This window comes from Brachyhypopomus gauderio, chromosome 1 (genome assembly GCF_052324685.1).
Source record: "Brachyhypopomus gauderio isolate BG-103 chromosome 1, BGAUD_0.2, whole genome shotgun sequence".
Taxonomy (NCBI): Eukaryota; Metazoa; Chordata; class Actinopteri; order Gymnotiformes; family Hypopomidae; genus Brachyhypopomus; species Brachyhypopomus gauderio.
Genome location: NC_135211.1, coordinates 22,747,443 through 22,765,943, shown reverse-complemented (window position 1 = coordinate 22,765,943; position 18,501 = coordinate 22,747,443). Strand labels below are relative to the sequence as shown.

At 46.5% G+C, this 18,501-nt stretch overlaps 1 protein-coding gene across 1 annotated transcript in view; it reads left to right on the top strand.

Moving 5' to 3' along the window:
* sema3fb (sema domain, immunoglobulin domain (Ig), short basic domain, secreted, (semaphorin) 3Fb) overlaps positions 1 to 18,501 on the top strand; it is a 68,060-nt gene that overhangs the window by 45,741 nt on the left and 3,818 nt on the right. Inside the window, exons 6-16 of the mRNA XM_077003403.1 lie at positions 1,476 to 1,565; positions 2,491 to 2,584; positions 4,490 to 4,609; positions 7,178 to 7,317; positions 9,809 to 9,923; positions 13,275 to 13,344; positions 14,450 to 14,594; positions 15,171 to 15,393; positions 16,967 to 17,055; positions 17,200 to 17,241; positions 17,788 to 17,945. Of these exons, the coding sequence (XP_076859518.1) occupies positions 1,476 to 1,565; positions 2,491 to 2,584; positions 4,490 to 4,609; positions 7,178 to 7,317; positions 9,809 to 9,923; positions 13,275 to 13,344; positions 14,450 to 14,594; positions 15,171 to 15,393; positions 16,967 to 17,055; positions 17,200 to 17,241; positions 17,788 to 17,945 (1,286 nt within the window). The remainder of the gene's footprint in view (positions 1 to 1,475; positions 1,566 to 2,490; positions 2,585 to 4,489; positions 4,610 to 7,177; positions 7,318 to 9,808; positions 9,924 to 13,274; positions 13,345 to 14,449; positions 14,595 to 15,170; positions 15,394 to 16,966; positions 17,056 to 17,199; positions 17,242 to 17,787; positions 17,946 to 18,501) is intronic.

Here is an 18,501-nt window from a genome sequence, read left to right as displayed (position 1 = left end):
ACACACTTAACAAAGGCTCTAGTCTCTTCTCCTCTTCTCCTACTCATCCATTCCTTTCTCTCTCTCTCCCTCTTTCTCGCTCTACTCCTTGGGCAGGGTGTGGGGGGGCACACACTCTCAGGCCATCTGTAAGCCCCTCCCCCCAGTGCTAATGTAATGAGGAACGTGGGGTTTGAAAGAGGATTTAATGGCATATGCAGGTGGAGAACAATCCCCTCCGCCCCCCCATGTTTTAATCTGACTTTAATCTGCCTTTATTCATTTTTATTCACGCATTGCAGCTATAGTTGCTCTTCTCTGATGGACCATTTCGTCACAAGTTCTAACACACTGTCCGTGTGTGTGTGTGTGTGTGTGTGTGTGTGTGTGTGTGTGTGTGTGGGTGTCCCATTATGGAGCACAAGTAGAAATCTGTGGATACTTTATAATGAACATACTGAACCAGTTTAACTGAACGTGTGTGCGTGTGTGTGCGTGTGTGTGTGTGTGTGTGTGTGTGTGTGTGTGTGTGTGTGTGTGTCAGGTTATATGCTATTAATACTCCAGTTTCTCCAGACAGGAAGTCTAGGTCACAGACCCAAACATTCAGAAAGTCATCTGACTGGTCAAACGTCTGGATTTCTTTGTCAGAATAGACAAATGTGTCAGTCTCTGTGCAGCAGCAAGCACACACACACACATAGACACACACAGACACACACAGACACACGCAGACACACGCACACACACACACACACACACACACACACACACACACACACACACACACACACACACACAGACACACACACAGACACACACACAGACACACACAGATACACAGACACACACACACACACACACACACACACACACACACACACACACACACACACACACACACACACACACACACACACACACAAACTGCCGTGATGTTTATGAGTTTCAGCAGGTCCCTGCCAACTGGACTCATCCTCCAGTCAGTGTTCAGTGCATGCAGACAATTTCACATATTGGAAGAACTTATGTGGCCATAGCAGCACATTGCCTGACCGTGCTGGCGGTGGCGGGTCTCTCTGAAGGCCAGCACACAGGCCCAGATGAAGGCCAGCACACAGGCCCAGATGAAGGTCAGCACACAGGCCCAGATGAAGGCCAGCACACAGGCCCAGATGAAGGTCAGCACACAGGCCCAGATGTGTGAACTGTGTGTGCTGCCCAAACCGTCTGACTGCAGAAACTACACTTCTGCTCCCACCATCTGGTCAAACATGTGATACCAGGCGACATACACGCAGAACTCTACCAGATGGGCCATCAGACCCACATACACACACACACACACACTCACTTACACACACACACACACACACACACACACACACACACACACACACACACACACACACTTACACACACACACACACACACACTCGACGTGCTTTCCAAACTTAAAGCTGACACATCAACTACCCCGATCTGTGCTGTTCTAGACGCCGTTGCACCTGCAGATGCCCCAGACGAGGGGGAGGGCGAGTCGTGCCATTGACCTGGAGACGACACCTGATGAGGCAGGACTACAGGTGAGGTGATAGACGAGGGGCTGGGTCACGCCCTGGCCCCCTGGGGTCACCCCAGCAGGCTGCCTCCACGCCCACGTCTCTCAAACCACCTTCCGTCTGGTCTGGCTAAAGGCTGGATGATCTGAGATAAAGGCTTTTGCTGCACCTGTCTTTGTTGATCAGAGCACTAGACTGGGTTCATTGTTTGTAGTGTTATGTGTCTTGTATGGCCAGTGTCCTGTCTGTACTGATTAGCACGTTCTTGCCCTGACCGTATCCCTCCTGCGTAAGATGTTCCAGTTACAGCACTGCCTGTGTGCTAACGCTGGACTTCCCAGACTTACACACTACCTTCCACTTCCCCTACCTCTTCACATTTACTGTGTGTTCGGATTTGTGGTATGTCTCTGCTGATTTTAAATTTATAGCCACAGTAAATGAACGAGATTAAGCAGGGGATTAATTCATATTTAGTTTCATTTAGCATTTCCAAGCCCTAATCAAAACCTATATTAGAATTAGATATAATTAATTAATGATATCCAGGCTGATATCCAGACTGATATCCAGACTGATATCTAGGCTGATATCCAAGCTGATATCCAAGCTGATATCCTGGATGATATCCAGCTGTTTGGGCACTTTGGGAGATGTCTCCATTGCTGACGGATGGCATTATCAACATCTAAAACCATGCCATACACCAAATGCCATACACCATATATGCACAAATTACATGCAGCATTACAGCTACAAACACTATTATATCTACAAACACGTTTGTTTTGTCTTTAACAGCTTGATCGTCTCGTTTAACATTGTTACAGTTTTCTCTCTTTGATGTCTGAGGTCCTTGCATGCATGATTTTTAATCAGTAACAGCAACATTAAAGCACCATCTTGTGTGAAATGAAATCATTCATGTTTACTATGAAATTCGTTGCAGGAGTACATCTTCCACTTGGAGCCAGGCAAGGAGGATTCTGGGAAAGGAAAGTGCCCATACGACCCGAAGCTGAACAGTGTCTCTGCTCTGATCAGTGAGTACCGCCAGTGGGTCATCACTTCTCCGTCATGCTTCTGACATCTCTAGGTGCCCTGCCTACCAACCTCTGACCTCACGGACAACACTGATGTGTTCACCATGAACCTCTGTGTCACGTCTCCCTTTGTTCTGATGTTTGATCACTGATGTGTGACATGAGATGGACTTTTCTTCTGCCCTGTGGAATTGGGAGACATAGAGACACACAGGGACACACAGGGACACATAGAGACACACAGACACACACATGGACACATAGCGACGGCTGCTGTTGTGGTTGGCTGCAGGGTCTGTGCCACAGGTGTAGGATTGAAGTTCTGGACGTTCATGTCACCCCACAGTAAATATTTTTCTGTCTGGCAACAAAGCCAGGTCAAATCCTCTGTGAATTAAATCTGAGTTACCCAAGGCGTGTTGGCACTGGAGGAATCAGCGTGGAGAACACCACGGAGCTATGGTGGCGTGAGACGCCGGCAGCGCGAGGCACTGCGAGATAGCTTCAGTTAGACAGGCCAGCAGAACATAAAGGGACAGACAGGCGGCCAAATGCCATGCAGGTTAACAGCTTTTGCTGGTTAGACCTCATTACACTGGACGGCTCAGGGAGACAGAGCATGCTGATCAAGATGAAAATCCTGTCAGGAGGCTCGACGTTAGCTTCACGCTGTTGTTGCATGATCACAAAGAAAAACGCCATTGCAAAGCACAACTTTAAGCTACCATGCTATCAATTTAAAGCTAACAGGGGAACAATTTAAAGCTAACAGGAACTACTTATAAGGATTCTTTCTGCTTTTCATAAGGTGAGCACTCTTCCAGTGACTCTACTGTCATCATATAAATGCTGGCTGTGATGTCCTAAGTCCCGATGCCTTCTAGGTAAAGAATTCCTTCAGTGAAGATGAAGTGAACAACACAATGACAAAGTGCCCAGATCAGTGGACCCCACAGAAAATGAAGCAGTTTCACCGTCAGACTGAAAACCCTTAAGGGTGTAAGGATAACGTTGCCAAGCTAAAACACCAAGACAGATTAGCAACTACAGACCATCGAGAATACACAGTCTGTCCTCACAACTGGATTTAAAGCTTTAAGATTTAAACCTTCATGGAGTTCAAGTTTTCCACCACCTAATATGTTAAGAGTTGTTTGATGGGAAGTCTTCCGGAGCCTAACAGGTTGGCACTTTGATTGTAGAGTCAAAAGCCCATTCAGAGTCCATGGAAAGAACTGTGTGTGTGTATGTGTGTGTGTGCGACAGGAAGATGTCACTGGTGCCAAGCGTAGTGTGCATCTGTCTACACACTCCCCTACCCAACCCTGTAATTTAACCCTGTTCCTCCCCCAGGGCACACGTGAGTGTGTGTGGGTGCGTGTGTGTGGGGTGGCGGACTGGCTCAAGTTTGGGACTTGAAGGAAATGGGGAGGGGGGGGGGGGGGGGGGGGGGGGTTAGCATAGGATTCTACAACTAAATTCAGGCAGCCTGCTCAAATATCAACAAATATCAGCTCACACACACACACACACACACACACACACACACACACACACACACACACACACACACACACACACACACACAGGGTTTGTGTGCAGGCAGGCATGCAGATCTGATAGACACATCAGTTTCTGTGCCACAATAAAAGGAAAGGTCAGTGAGCTTAAGGAAGACAGATGACGTCTCGCGCTGGATGCTTGTCTCTCTGGCTGAGTGCTCCAAGAGTGCCGAGAGACTCGTGAAGGTCGTGACTCCCTATCCCTGCCATGGAGGAGGTGAGGTTAAAGGTCAGCCAGTGGAAGACGACCCCACCTGCTCACTCCCAGCTGGGCACGACTGGCCCGACTTTGATAGAGATGACTTGGCTTTGACGTTTCTCTCTTCTTCTCCCTCTTTCTCAGATGGGGAGTTGTATGCGGGCGTGTATGTCGACTTCATGGGAACGGACTCGGCTATTTTCCGCACGCTGGGGAAAAGCACCGCCATGCGCACGGACCAGTACAACTCCAGATGGCTGAACGGTACAGCACGCATGGCTAGGCCTGCAGGCTGGTGCTCCGCCTCTGGCCAAATGAGCACAGACACACTCGCACGCATACACACACACTCACACTCAGGGATGGGTTGTGACTATAAATGTAAGTGTGTTACATAATCAGAACATTAAAACACTAATTGTGTCCTGTTTGTAAAACTATGGTTGTTATTAGCAGGATTATATGACACCACGTACATGTCCTTCCTGTCCCTGTGGCCACACTACAGCAGCATCAGCACTCACCCTAGTGTGCCATTCATAAAGGGTTCATATGACCCTAGTGTACCATTCATAAAGGGTTCAGGTGTAGCTGTTCTGCTTCCTGGGTGCCATCGATAGTCATGCCAACTTCAACATTTTGTTACTAGATTTAGCAACTTTTCAGGTTACCCAGACAACTTTTTATCGCCCAAAAAGCACCTAGCAACAAATTTCTTTCGAACTTTTAGCAACATTTGAAAAGTGACTCCAGCACTAAAATGCATACCCTTTCCCTCCAAATGACACAAAAACGATTTCATAAATCAATGTGTCTCAATCAAAACTACAGCCAGAAGTACATAAAAGAGGCGGAGTCTGTTCCTGAGTTTTAAGGTTGGCTGAAGCCAGTAATCAGAGATGACTGTCAGACATGCTGTGTGTGTTGTAAATCAAACACACCTGCAAAACTGTATGACATAAAACAAACCTTTGAGCTACTGCAAGGTATATAAATAAATCAAAACTGTCCAACCCCGGAATGTAATCTACATTACCACAGCTGGTTAAAGAAGTGCAACTTCGCAGAAGCTCAGAAGCTACAATAGCAACGACCACTGCTGCTGGTATGTGAGCGTTTAGTCTCACATACCAGTTCTGCTGGGTTCTGCTTATTTAGACTCTGCAGAAACTTCCACATGCAGTGTACCAAGCACACAGAAACAGTTAAGGGAGAGACAGTTAAGGGAGAGACAGTTAGGGGAAAGACAGTTAGGGGAAAGACAGTTAGGGGAGAGACAGTTAGGGGAAAGACAGTTAGGGGAAAGACAGTTAGGGAAGAAACAGTTAGGGGAGAGACAGTTAAGGGAGAGCCGTCACGTTTAGGATGAGTCCACTCGGTGGGTGTGGAGATTCAGTGTTTCAGGGCTAAAAGAAAGAACAGCACAGAGCCAAAAGTGTGACCTTAAATTGGTACTGATGCATCCATGATGACTGGAGTGCCCAACATAGTGCACTAGGTTGAAAGGGTAGAACTTACATTGTCCAGTTTGGTACTCATCCTCTGTGTGTGCCGTTCTTTACATCTGACTGCAGCATCGAAAGCAATCGTCCCTAATCAGGACCCTATGGTTTTGTACTTCCCCAAAATGCATGGAGACATGGAGACATGGAAAACAGTTGGTGCCACTATTATTTGTGGCCAGAAACATGTGTGAAGTACAAATTGCAGTGCAGTAATTTGAGGGAGAGAAAATGGATCCTGTCTGGCATTCAGACCTCTTAACCTCTTAATATCAGTGTTCAGTAGAGCACTCAATCCTATGGCAAAACACAAGACCTGAAGGACTGATGGACATGCTGTGTCATTACTTTTCTTAGGGTACCTTTTCACGAGCACAGAGTCCTTACTCACTCTTGCACCATCATTCGAAGATGTTGGATTGATTAAATTGTTGCATTAAGAGCTGTAAGTGAGTCAGTCTAGACGTCTTGCGCAACATGGGCCTGTTCACTGCTAAAGAAACACTGAATGGCTCAGATCCGTTTGAAGAACTGAGTCAAGCTTCACTCGCTGCTATCTTCTCACCATGCTCAAATGCAGAGGATGAACCGCTGTTCAGCCAAACGAGCATTAAAGTTGGATTAAGAAACAGAAAGTGGCTGCCCACTCCCTGCTCTCTGTCCTTGGTGTGGTACGGTCTGGAGATGGTTGTGGAGGCCTGTTACCAGTGTAAACTACAAAGTGAAGTTCTTCATCTCTGACTCACCGGCCACACAGCGGGAGCAGAGCTTTGCATCCACTCCATGGTCTTCTGCTAGTTCCAGTTCAGCCACAACACAGCTGGCCAGTGAATATGAAGAGGGTTTCCTCGCCAATCTGTGATTCGTTGCATGTGAAGAGCAGAACTTTCTGGAACTAGTGGAGATCCACAGCTGATGGTAGCAGTGTTCAGAGTGTGAGTGAGGACCAAAGGATGCGGCCAGTCAAACAGGCTTGAGAGCACAGGAGACAGGTGTCTAATGAACATGTATGAGTTGCTAGCTGAAATAGTTCAATAAGATATGATAAAACTTTAACTATTGTTCAGAAGAAAATTAATAAAATGAAATAGTTCAGTAATGTGTAATATGTTATTCAATAACTCAGTGTGTTTGAAATGAAAACATCTGACGAATAAAAAAAACTACATCTGTCTAGAAGGCTTACAGTGATGGAGCCAGTTTGACATGAGTGTAGGGACTGGGAATTCTGTGTTCTGTGTGTTCTGTGTTTTGTGTGTTCTGTGTTTTGTGTTCTGTGTCCTGCATTCTGTATACAAACTGTATTTGTTTCTCTCTCATTCTCTTCCAGATCCTTCTTTCGTGCATGTGCACCTCATCCCGGACAGTGCAGAGAAGAATGATGACAAACTCTACTTCTTCTTCCGAGAGAAGTCGCTGGACATGGGCCAGAGCCCCAAATCGGAGTCCCGCATCGGGCGCATCTGCCTGGTGAGTCCCTGTCTCCTGCTCCAGGCCTGGCTGCCTGTTGTCCTCACCCGGACATCTGCTCTGCCTGCCTTAAGGATGCCTGAGCTCCCCACCCTAGAGCAAAGCTGCCCAGGAGCAGCGTGGATTGGCAAATCCGTCCATCAGGCACCTGAGACAGACGAGTTGTAAACAGCACAGACTGGCATGTGAATGGATCTGGCTGGGTTTGTGGAAGCAGTGGTTTGTAGGAGAGCTTGTAGACAGAAGGGTTCTGGACTCCAGACCCAGCGAGATACTGCTCTTTGCATTTTCAGGCGTGGGCTCTGTCAGCAGGCGTCGTCCAAATACGGAGTAATGAGCTGATAGGCTGGAGTGATCTGAGGCGGGCCAACACTGAGACAGTGCGAGGGGGGGGGGGGGGTGTTTCTCCAGGACTGAGGGAGAAGAGCCCTGCACTGAAGGGACCTGGATGGAGGTCATTGGCATGGTGTGAAAGAAACACACCCACCCCGCTCAGAAAGACGGACCATGAGCTCTGCCCAGAACTGACCTGTGTGTGTTTTGCGCTTACGTGTTGAAATCCCCACACCCCGCGACCCTTCCTAAACACAAAGGTCCTCTCTGTCCGTCCACCAGCTGACCTCTGGGCCTCTGGGGTTAGTCCCCCTAAATCTGCAGAGACATTAGTACCAGCACGCCGCAAATATGAGCTAAGCTTGGGACCCTAACGAAGATTGGATGAGCCAAAGGGCGGGGCTAGACTGGTTGTTAATCCAGACTGGATGGAACTGAGCAGAACCACATTAGCATGTATGAGGAGGCGGAGCTCTGAGTTGCTGTAGTGAGGTGGAGTGCAGCAAGGGTGTGGTTTACCCCCACTGAGAGTCTACTGTTTATCTAGGGGATCACACACACACACACACACACACACACACACACACACACACACACACACACACACACACACACACACACTCACACTCACTTCCCAGAGGCTCTCGCCATCTCACATCTGCTTCTGTTAGCTCCCAGTTCTGCCCTGGGTGAAGGTCTTCCTCACCAACACCTCCACTGCACACTCTCATTAGTAAGAAGTGGATGATGCTTAACTCACTTTGGAACTTCCTAGGACATTAACTCAAACTTTATTAACATATTCATTGATTTATTATTATTTTGATAAAATGACCTTTCAGCAAATCCATAAATGAATGCTTCCATAATTGAATTCTCCTTAGTTTGTATTTTGGGGCACATTATTGCTTTAGACTTTTATAGTTGCACCACATAAATTTTAAGGTAAAATAATAAGCATGTTTGTTATTGTACTGTACACTGAAGTATGTTAGAGTGGTGGGGTGAGTCAGGGAGCAGGAGTTGAGGAGAGTAAAGGCACATCTGTACTTTCCATGTAACAAGAATGACAAAAATAAAGAGAAAGTGCCTCAGCGCAAAGTAAGTTTGCTAAGTGCGAATGGCGCAGTTAAGTCTCTGAAGTATGGAGAGAGATTACTGTCCTTAATATGAGAGCATAAAGATAAGGTTAAATTGAGCAAGTAATCTCACTCCATACTAAAGCGTGTTGAGGAAGGCCTTCGGGTGGAGGCTTTTGCAGGTTGGCGGTGTTGACAGTCTCAATGCTCATTACTGGAAGAGCCGACCTGCAGGGCTTAAATAGTGACCGGACAGAACAAGGCACAGTAGGGGCCAGCCTACCGTGACAGTTAGCCTTTCTGCCTTTTAGCATATTAGCTCTTTTTGTCCTATTGGGCTGCTGCCTTGAATAATGTTGATGTCCATGCACATGCAAACAGTCTCTTCTATTACAACTTATGCAAGTGATCCTGAAATTGATATGAATTCCAGCTCAAAACACAGAGTCATTTACGAGTGGCTGTTAAAATGACGTACGCTTGTAGACAAAGATTTGCAGCGCTTGGATATTTTGTATATTCATTATATTCAGCCCTGATGTTTTTCTCTTGGTTCTTCACATAAACAACATACCTTAAAAGAGAGTGACAGGATTACAAAACACACGGATTAATCATACCAGCAGAGACACACTTTTTAATGTCTCACCTTTTTTCTCTTTATTTGTCTCACTCTGTATTTTCTCTTTATTTGTATCATCCCAAGTCTCCTTGTCCCCCAACAACTCGGAACGGCTCTCTTAATCCTTTTCTTTCTCTGTCTGTCTCTCTGTCTCTCTCTTCCTCTCAATCTCTCTCCCTGGGCGAGCTGGAGTTTGGCTAGCCACAGGAGCACATGGGTGGGTTTGGGGGTGGAAGTAGACAGGGTGTTTAGCGGCACATCGCTTCACAGCTAACTTCTCCTTCCTCACCCCCATCTCCCTCAGGCTGTGAGGGACGTGTCTGCGTCTTCTGTGTAGGCTACGATACGATACCTACGGCTCAAATCCGACTTGTGTTTATTTTCAGCAGAGATTGATACCGCATTACTGAACTGATATTGTGTGTGTGTGTGTGTGTGTGTGTGTGTGTCTACTCAGAACGACGACGGTGGGCACTGCTGTCTGGTGAACAAGTGGAGCACATTCCTCAAAGCCCGCCTCATCTGCTCTGTCCCTGGGGCTGATGGGATAGAAACACATTTTGACAACCTCCGTAAGTCTCAGCGTGTCACAGAACCTCCTCTGTCTCACTCTCCTCCTGTCTTCTCTTCTCTGTCTCACTTTCACCATCTGTCTCACTCTCCTCCTCTGTCTTACTCTCTTCCTGTGCCTCCTTCTCCTCATCTGTCTCACTCTCCTCATCTGTCTCACTCTCCTCCTGCCCTGGCTGTGAGAAATGCTACCCTCAGTTCCCCAGAATAATTGGCCCATGGTCCCGGGTCATGGCTCTGGGTTGGACTTTATGCCTGTTGCTCTAGTGAGTGGTGAATCACTTGTCCACTCAAGGCTTATAAACTTGTTTCACTACTTGTTAGCAGTAACACAGGCATGCGGCATTGGACTGTGTGTGTGCGTGCGCATGTATGTGTGTGCATGTGGGTATTCATGTGATTTGTGTAGTGTTGTTTTAATAAGGTCATAAAGCTGTTGTGCAGAGCACTTGTAGCAGTCTACTAATGAGCATTCAGTGTGTGTGTGAGAGAGATGTGTGAGTGTGTATGATGGAGAGAGAGAGAGAGAGAGAGAGAGAACTGTTAGAGTTGAAAGGCTTGATTTGGGTTTACAGTGATGGTGTATAGACAGTGTTTACCCAGTGATGGTGTATATATACACATATATACAAAATACAACCTGAACATAATGAGTTTTAGAGTTTTAGAGGCTTTGTGTACTACATGACTTGCAGCTGCTATTTTGGTGTGTGTGTGTGTGTGTGGGGGGGGGGGGGGGGGGGGGGGGGGGGGGGGGTTAAGAGATTAGGGTCATTTTCACAGGTGCGAAGAATTATAAGTCTGGCAGGTTGAGCCCACATAACTGAACGATCTCTGAGGATTGTACTGTACCCCAAAGAGCTGTGTGCTTTCAAAAAAAGAGAGTAAATGGATTAGAGGTGTCTAGCATGAACCCTACAGGTCAGCTTAATAATGTCAGCAGGGTGAAGAAGAGGAGGAGGAAGAGAAGGAGGAGGAGGAGGAGGAGGAGGAGGAGGAAGAGAGTGACTGTTTGGCTGGAGTGTATAGGGAAAGTAAGATGCAGTAACTAAAAGAGAATTAAAGAGAGAGAGAGAGAGAGAGAGAGAGAGAGAGAGAGAGAGAAGAGGATAGAATATGAGAGAAGGCCAATGGCACTGGGAGCTTATGTGAGTGTAGCAGTTATATACAGATGAAGACCAGCGATGTCTGAATCCTGAGGAGAGAAAGAGCATGAGCTGGGAAAGACAGGCCCAATCTAGATGAGGGTACTGGTCTGGAGTGTGGAACACACAGAGGGTACTGGTCTGGAGTGTGGAACACACAGAGGGTACTGGTCTGGAGTGTAGAACACACAGAGGGAACACACAGAGGGTACTGGTGTGGAGTGTGGAACACACAGAGGGTACTGGTGTGGAGTGTGGAACACACAGAGGGTACTGGTCTGGAGTGTGGAACACACAGAGGGTACTGGTGTGGAGTGTGGAACACACAGAGGGTACTGGTGTGGAGTGTGGAACACACAGAGGGTACTGGTCTGGAGTGTGGAACACACAGAGGGTACTGGTGTGGAGTGTGGAACACACAGAGGGTACTGGTCTGGAGTGTGGAACACACAGAGGGTACTGGTGTGGAGTGTGGAACACACAGAGGGTACTGGTCTGGAGTGTGGAACACACAGAGGGTACTGGTGTGGAGTGTGGAACACACAGAGGGTACTGGTGTGGAGTGTGGAACACACAGAGGGTACTGGTGTGGAGTGTGGAACACACAGAGGGTACTGGTGTGGAGTGTGGAACACACAGAGGGTACTGGTCTGGAGTGTGGAACACACAGAGGGTACTGGTGTGGAGTGTGGAACAGGGGGAACTGTAAGAGTTCTCATCTCTGTGTTTCCCTTCTCATTCTAATTCATGTATGATGTATGATCCGTGCCTTTGTTGGAGTGTCGATGTGTTGGTGTGTGCATGCTTCAGGTTTGTATCTTTGATGTGAACATGGAACACAACTCTTAGCAGTGGTGTGTGTGTGTGCGTGTGTGTGTGTGCGTGTGTGTGTGCGTGCGTGTGTGCGTGTGTGTGTGTGTGCATGCGTAGAGAAAGAGAGAGAGAGAGTTTCAGTTAGAATCTTAGAGACAGTCTATATTTCAAAACTATATTATCATTTTCCAACTCCTAATATACATAGTGCAAGATTTCTAGATTTTCTACTTCACTTTAGAATAGTAGAGTAGTATTTATGCTTCACTTTAGAATAGTATTTATACTTCACTTTACAGTAGTATTTATACTTCACTTTACAGTAGTATTTGTACTTCACTTTAGAATAGTATTTATACTTCACTTTAGAGTAGTATTTATACTTCACTTTACAGTCGTTTTTATGCTTAACATTCCCTTTTAATTTGTCACTTAACAGAAATAAACAACTTTTTAAATATTTACTTTATGTAATATTTTGTTACTGTGTCTTTAAACATGTTCAAGGGATATAGTTACTGCACACACACCTAATTAGAATAAAAAACAAAGGTCTTATAAATATTACTTCATGTTTATTTAAAAGGCACAGTTGTGTATAAACATTAATGGATCATTTAATCTCTTGGCACCATGCTGAATGAACGTATCCCTCTCCTCCTCTACCACTTCACAACTCAATACTGCCTGCATGGAAATCTCTCTATCCCTACCTCTCGCTGGCTCTCTCTACTCTCTCTCTCTCTCTCTCTCTCTCTCTCTCTCTCTCTCTCTCTCTCTCTCTCTCTCTCTCTCTCTCTCTCTCTACTCTCTCTCTCTCTCTCTCTCTCTCTCTTCTCTCTCTCTCTCTCTTTCTGTGTCCCTCATGAGATTTTCTAAGGCCTGCCATGGTGTCTGGTGCGGTTGTTACTTTGTTTTATTTATGTGTATTACACATGCAGGCGCACACACACACACACACACACACACACACACACACACACACACACACACACACACACACACACACACACACACACACACACACACACACACACACACTTTCATATCTCACACTTGCTGTGAAAACACCTCGCGCTTGTGCTGTGCAGCTGACGGCTGTAATAGTTGCTGTCCATTGGATCAGCCGGGCCTCCCTGACTGATGTCGTGTGAGGTCTCCCAGAGGGAAGCTCTCTGCCCGGGCAGCTTAGCCTCTGTGAGGCCCACATGGCGTCCAGGAGCACAGAGCATCAGAAGATATGAGTGATTCTAGACCTGCAAATGCTACTCTGGGTGTGTGTTTTCTGGAGAGTTTGTACTCGTGTGCAGATATGTGTGCGTATTTGTGCAATGTGTGTGTACCTTTTTTTCAGGTTTTCCACTCACATGCTGTGTCTCTCTGTGTGTGTTTTAGGAGATGTATATATACAACCCACACAGGACACTAAGAATCCAGTCATCTATGGGGTCTTTTCCGTCTCTGGGTGAGTGTGTGTGTGTGTGCGTGCATGTGTGTCCACTTAAAGAAGGTCTCCCTCCATCTGCCGATTAAACTACGACTGCTCCAGACATCTGGGTCTCTAGCGCTGTTACAGAATGTCATCAGACCGTTTCATATGTCATCATCCGAGCCAGAGCTGCATGCGATATATATGCTGCCCACATGACTACAAAGCTTGAAACAGGAAGTCCGCCCCCTCATAGTCGGAGGAGGTTTCCTGCTCTGGTGCGTTCTGGGTTCCCTCATGAACCTGTGTGATGGAAAGGCATCAGTCAGTAGCTCCACTTGAGATGCTCTCCTGGGGTGAAACCCCATATCTCCCTCCCCAGCCACAGAGCATAAACACTCAGGAAAAGACATAATATGACTGCTATGGCATAGCCATCGTTTAGGGGACCAGACGTAGCTACGCTGACAGCCAATCAAGTAGAGCTGACTCATATCCGGCTCACGATTGGCTCATGCTTTGAAGGACACACTACAGACGTTTTAGACTTTGTATTTGTGAGAATGGGATATGTCAAAAGTAGATTTGTTGATGGTTAAAATGACTATCATCTTTTAACCGTGTGTGTGTGTGTGTGTGTGTGTGTGTGTGTGTGTGGATGTGTTTAATGTGATGGAACTTGTCTTGAATATGAGGCAAACCTCAACAGGACTGAATATATAAAAACATAAAATCTATCTGTTCAAAGGAAATGCTAGAAGTGCAATTTCTCTGGATCTTCTCAGTGTTGCGAGCATTTAAACCCTGGCCCTCTGTGCCCTAATGCTCTGTCCCCTACCCCCTTGTCCCCTAACCCTCGTGTATCCTAACTCTCTGGCCCCTACACCTCTGTGCCTTAACCCTGTGGCCCCTACACCTCCGTGCCCTAACCCTCTGGCCCCTAACACTATGTGCCCTAACCCTGTGGTCCCTACACCTCTGTGCCTTAACCCTGTGGCCCCTACACCTCCGTGCCCTAACCCTCTGGCCCCTAACACTATGTGCCCTAACCCTGTGGTCCCTACACCTCTGTGCCTTAACCCTGTGGCCCCTACACCTCCGTGCCCTAACCCTCTGGCCCATACCCCTCTGTCCCCTGCAGCTCAGTGTTCAAGGGGTCTGCCGTGTGCGTCTACTCCATGGCTGATGTTCGGATGGTGTTCAATGGGCCGTTCTCTCACAAAGAGGGTCCCAACTACCAGTGGGTGGCATACACGGGCAAGATCCCCTACCCACGCCCTGGAACGGTGAGCCTCAGCCAGTCCCAGATAGTGGTGGAATAAGGCTGACATCAAGCTGTCACAACACTGTCATAACACTGGTATAATGCTGTTATAATGAACCTTGCAGAATATGTGTAGCATCTCTTCTTTTTTAATGTTGAATGTAAGGGTTTAAAGAAGTCATATCTCAGTGTATGTGGATGCTAAAGTCCAATTTTCTAGGTCAACTGCACACTCAATGCTCTTAAACATAACTCTGATGGAGATACAGTTAGATGAATAAAGATGAACACAGCTAGTAGCTTTTGACCTTCTTGTTCATGTGAAGTAAACACTCTCAAAGCATACATTACAATCCAGACATAGACACTATTAAAAGTACACATTAATACCTTAGGGTCAGACACAATATATACATTTTACCTCAGAGAAAACAGATTTTGTGCCAGGTTAAAAGATGAAAGAAACCCCCAATAAGAATCTATTTATGATTGAAAAATCCCAATCAGAGTCCATATTGGTTTTGGTTGTAATGAAAATCCCACAGAGCTTAATCCCATTGGCCAGCACCATCGTAACGTTCTCACGCTTGTCCTTCAGTGTCCAGGAGGGACCTTCACTCCCAACATGAAGTCCACCAAGGACTACCCTGACGAGGTCATCAACTTCATGCGCAACCACCCCACCATGTACAACGCTGTGTATCCGGTTCACAAGCGCCCCCTAGTGGTTAGGACCAACGTAGACTACGAGTTCACCACCATCGCTGTAGACCAGGTTACGGCGTCTGACGGCAACTACGAGGTGCTCTTCCTGGGTACAGGTGGGTTTGTGTTGTTACTCTACGATATAAGATCTCTTCCTGGGTACAGGTGGGTTTGTGTTGTTACTCTACGATATAAGATCTCTTCCTGGGTACAGGTGAGTTTGTGTTGTTACTCTACGATATAAGATCTCTTCCTGGGTACATGTGGGTTTGTGTTATTACTCTACGCTATAAGATCGAGGAAGTTTATAGAATCTATCACTGTACTGACGTCTGTCAATCGCCATAAATGCAAATGTATTACCAAGTATTGTCACATGCTGGAAGTAAATGCAATATCAGCCATCAGCCAAGTTTATATGGTAGGTTTTGTAATAAAGCTGCAGTAGTAAGTTGGTCCTGTCCAGATAGCCCTCTGAGCATGGAGGGAGTTATTGGTAGTGTTGGGTAATACAATAATGTAAAAGATCATCAGTGAGAGTTCAGCTATTCTGAGAAGCAGCCTCTAACTTGGCTGTCCACAGGGCTTTGGGAAAGTGCACACGGACACAGCACACTCCGCTGGACAACAGCGCCGTCATTCCACTTGAAAGTGCGCGCGGCGACACCCGTGGACTCTGTCAGTGTTTGACATTGGCCAGCTCTCTGTGCAAAGCTCTGGACTCCACACGCTCTCCCAGAGTTTGTGTCATTTTAAGCGACCACGGCTTCAACTTTGCATGCACCCTAAACGTGTTCAGACTGCCTTAATGTCAGCCGTCTTACCCCAGAGCGGAGCTGTTCCACCACTTCTGCATCTGCTGCATGGGTGCACTGTTCATCAGAAAACTGAAATTCCTTCACTCCTCCATCCCTGCCATCTCTCTGTCTCCTACCTCTTCTTTCTCTTTCTCTTCTGGACAAACCTTTAAAGCACTGGGTGACATTATTCAGTGTGACAGCTATACTCCGCCATTGTGTGACACCAGTAAAACAGCGGCTCTGCGTACACACAGCCCGCTCCAATCCCAGCATGCCATGCTTCAGGATTAAAAGAGGAGGAGTGTGTGAGAAAGGACTTTGTCAAGACGAGATGAGTGTAATGGGACCATCAGAGCAGCACTGGTTCCAGTTGTTGTTTTACAAGACTTTCAGCTCTAGATACAAAGGAAACATGGATAAAAGGAGAGATAATATCATGTAAAAGGGATCTCAGAGAGAGGTTACTTTCAGGGTCATGCCCCTACTAAATTAGCGTTTTGTATTACAGTAGAGTGGGTTAGTATGGAATTTAATACCTTCCAGTTAACAATAAATCCTGGTGTCCATCATTCTTAACTGAGACTCAGCTGAAGGTTCAAAAACATTGGAAAACAACTGATCTGGGATCAGCTACCTCCTGCGTATGCAGTTTCATTCATTAACAACATGATGGGTAAAATCTGATCCTGAATTAGTGCCATAAATAGCAACTGTGGAAAATTAGGACCAAGTAAGATGTTTTGGGTGAATAATACAACTGAGAGGAAGTAAAAGTTAAAAAGAAGTAGTAGAAGAAGTAAGAAGAGCGAGGAGGAAAGATGACGGGTGGTGTGGGGCCAGTATGTGGTTGATATGGTGGAGGGAGAGTAACAGGACTGTTGCTCTGCAGACAAGGGGACGGTACAGAAGGTGATCGTGCTGCCCAGAGACGACCTCCAGACAGAGGAGCTGGTCCTTGAGGAGGTGGAGGTGTTCAAGGTGGGCTTTAGTCAGCTTTCTTTTGCTGTTTCACACAATTTAAATCAACCATTTATTGGTATTACTGAAAACTCTCTCTCTATCTCTCTCTCTCTCTCTCTCTCTCTCTCTCTCTCTCTCTCTCTCTCTCTCTCTCTCTCTCAGGTTCCCACTCCTGTTACTACTATGAAGATTTCCTCTAAACGGGTAGGGATAAGAGTCAGCAGCCCTGCCCTGTTCACACACCCATTATTAAGCCTTCACATCTCACGTAACATTTAGAGCTGAGAGTTCAACACCCAGAACAGGTTTATCAAGGCCTCCCACTACACGTGTGTGCTTCGTCCATTGTGCACAATATAATTAATTAAGAGTAACATTATAGAGACAAATAACTGACTACGTTTTAAGTAGTTCAATTTGTCTTCCATGTCATCCTTTTTCCCTTTTCAATTCGTAGTTCTCAAATATTTGCAGATATGAAAGGTTATGAAATTTTGAAGGCTGTGCCAAGAAGATTGATTTAAAGCAGCTAGTCTTTCAAAGGACACACGGAAATAAATAAATAACAGTCATGGAATCTAAATAAAACCATGACCACTGTTCAGAATCAATGTACTTCCCTATTTGGTTTTGGTTTCAGTGAAAAACAAATAAAGTGTGTGTCTGTACACACACACACACACACACACACACACACACACACACACACACACACACACTGACACTGGATGCCCTTGTTGTTGTTTACAGCAACAGCTGTATGCGGCGTCGGCGGTGGGCGTGACCCAGTTTGCCCTGCACCGTTGTGACGTGTACGGTGAAGCGTGCGCCGACTGCTGCCTGGCCCGTGACCCCTACTGCGCCTGGGACGGCAAGTCCTGCTCACGCTACTCAGCGTCGCACAAGAGGTGAGCGCCGACCCCCCAGAGCAGGACTCATGGGCTCAACCCACGACACTAACTCAGCCCGCTAACACTCCACTTACAGGCCACTAACACACCGCTAACAGCCCGCTAACACACCGCTGACAGGCCACTAACACTCCGCAAATGAGGGAAGACACATGCTAACGATTGACTGCTACCCCGTACAAGATTTCACAGATTCTTCGCTTATTTTAGTTGGGCATCTACTCCTACCTGCATATATCTAAAAATCTTACTACACCTACACTACAATTAACTGCACCTACACTACACGTACAATACAATTAACTCCACCTTACTACACCTACACTACAATTAACTGCACCTACACTACACGTACACTACAATTAACTGCACCTGCACTACACGTACAATACAATTAACTCCACCTGCACTACACCTACACTACAATTAACTGCACCTACACTACACGTACAATACAATTAACTCCACCTGCACTACACCTACACTACAATTAACTGCACCTACACTACACATACAATACAATTAACTCCACCTGCACTATACCTACACTACA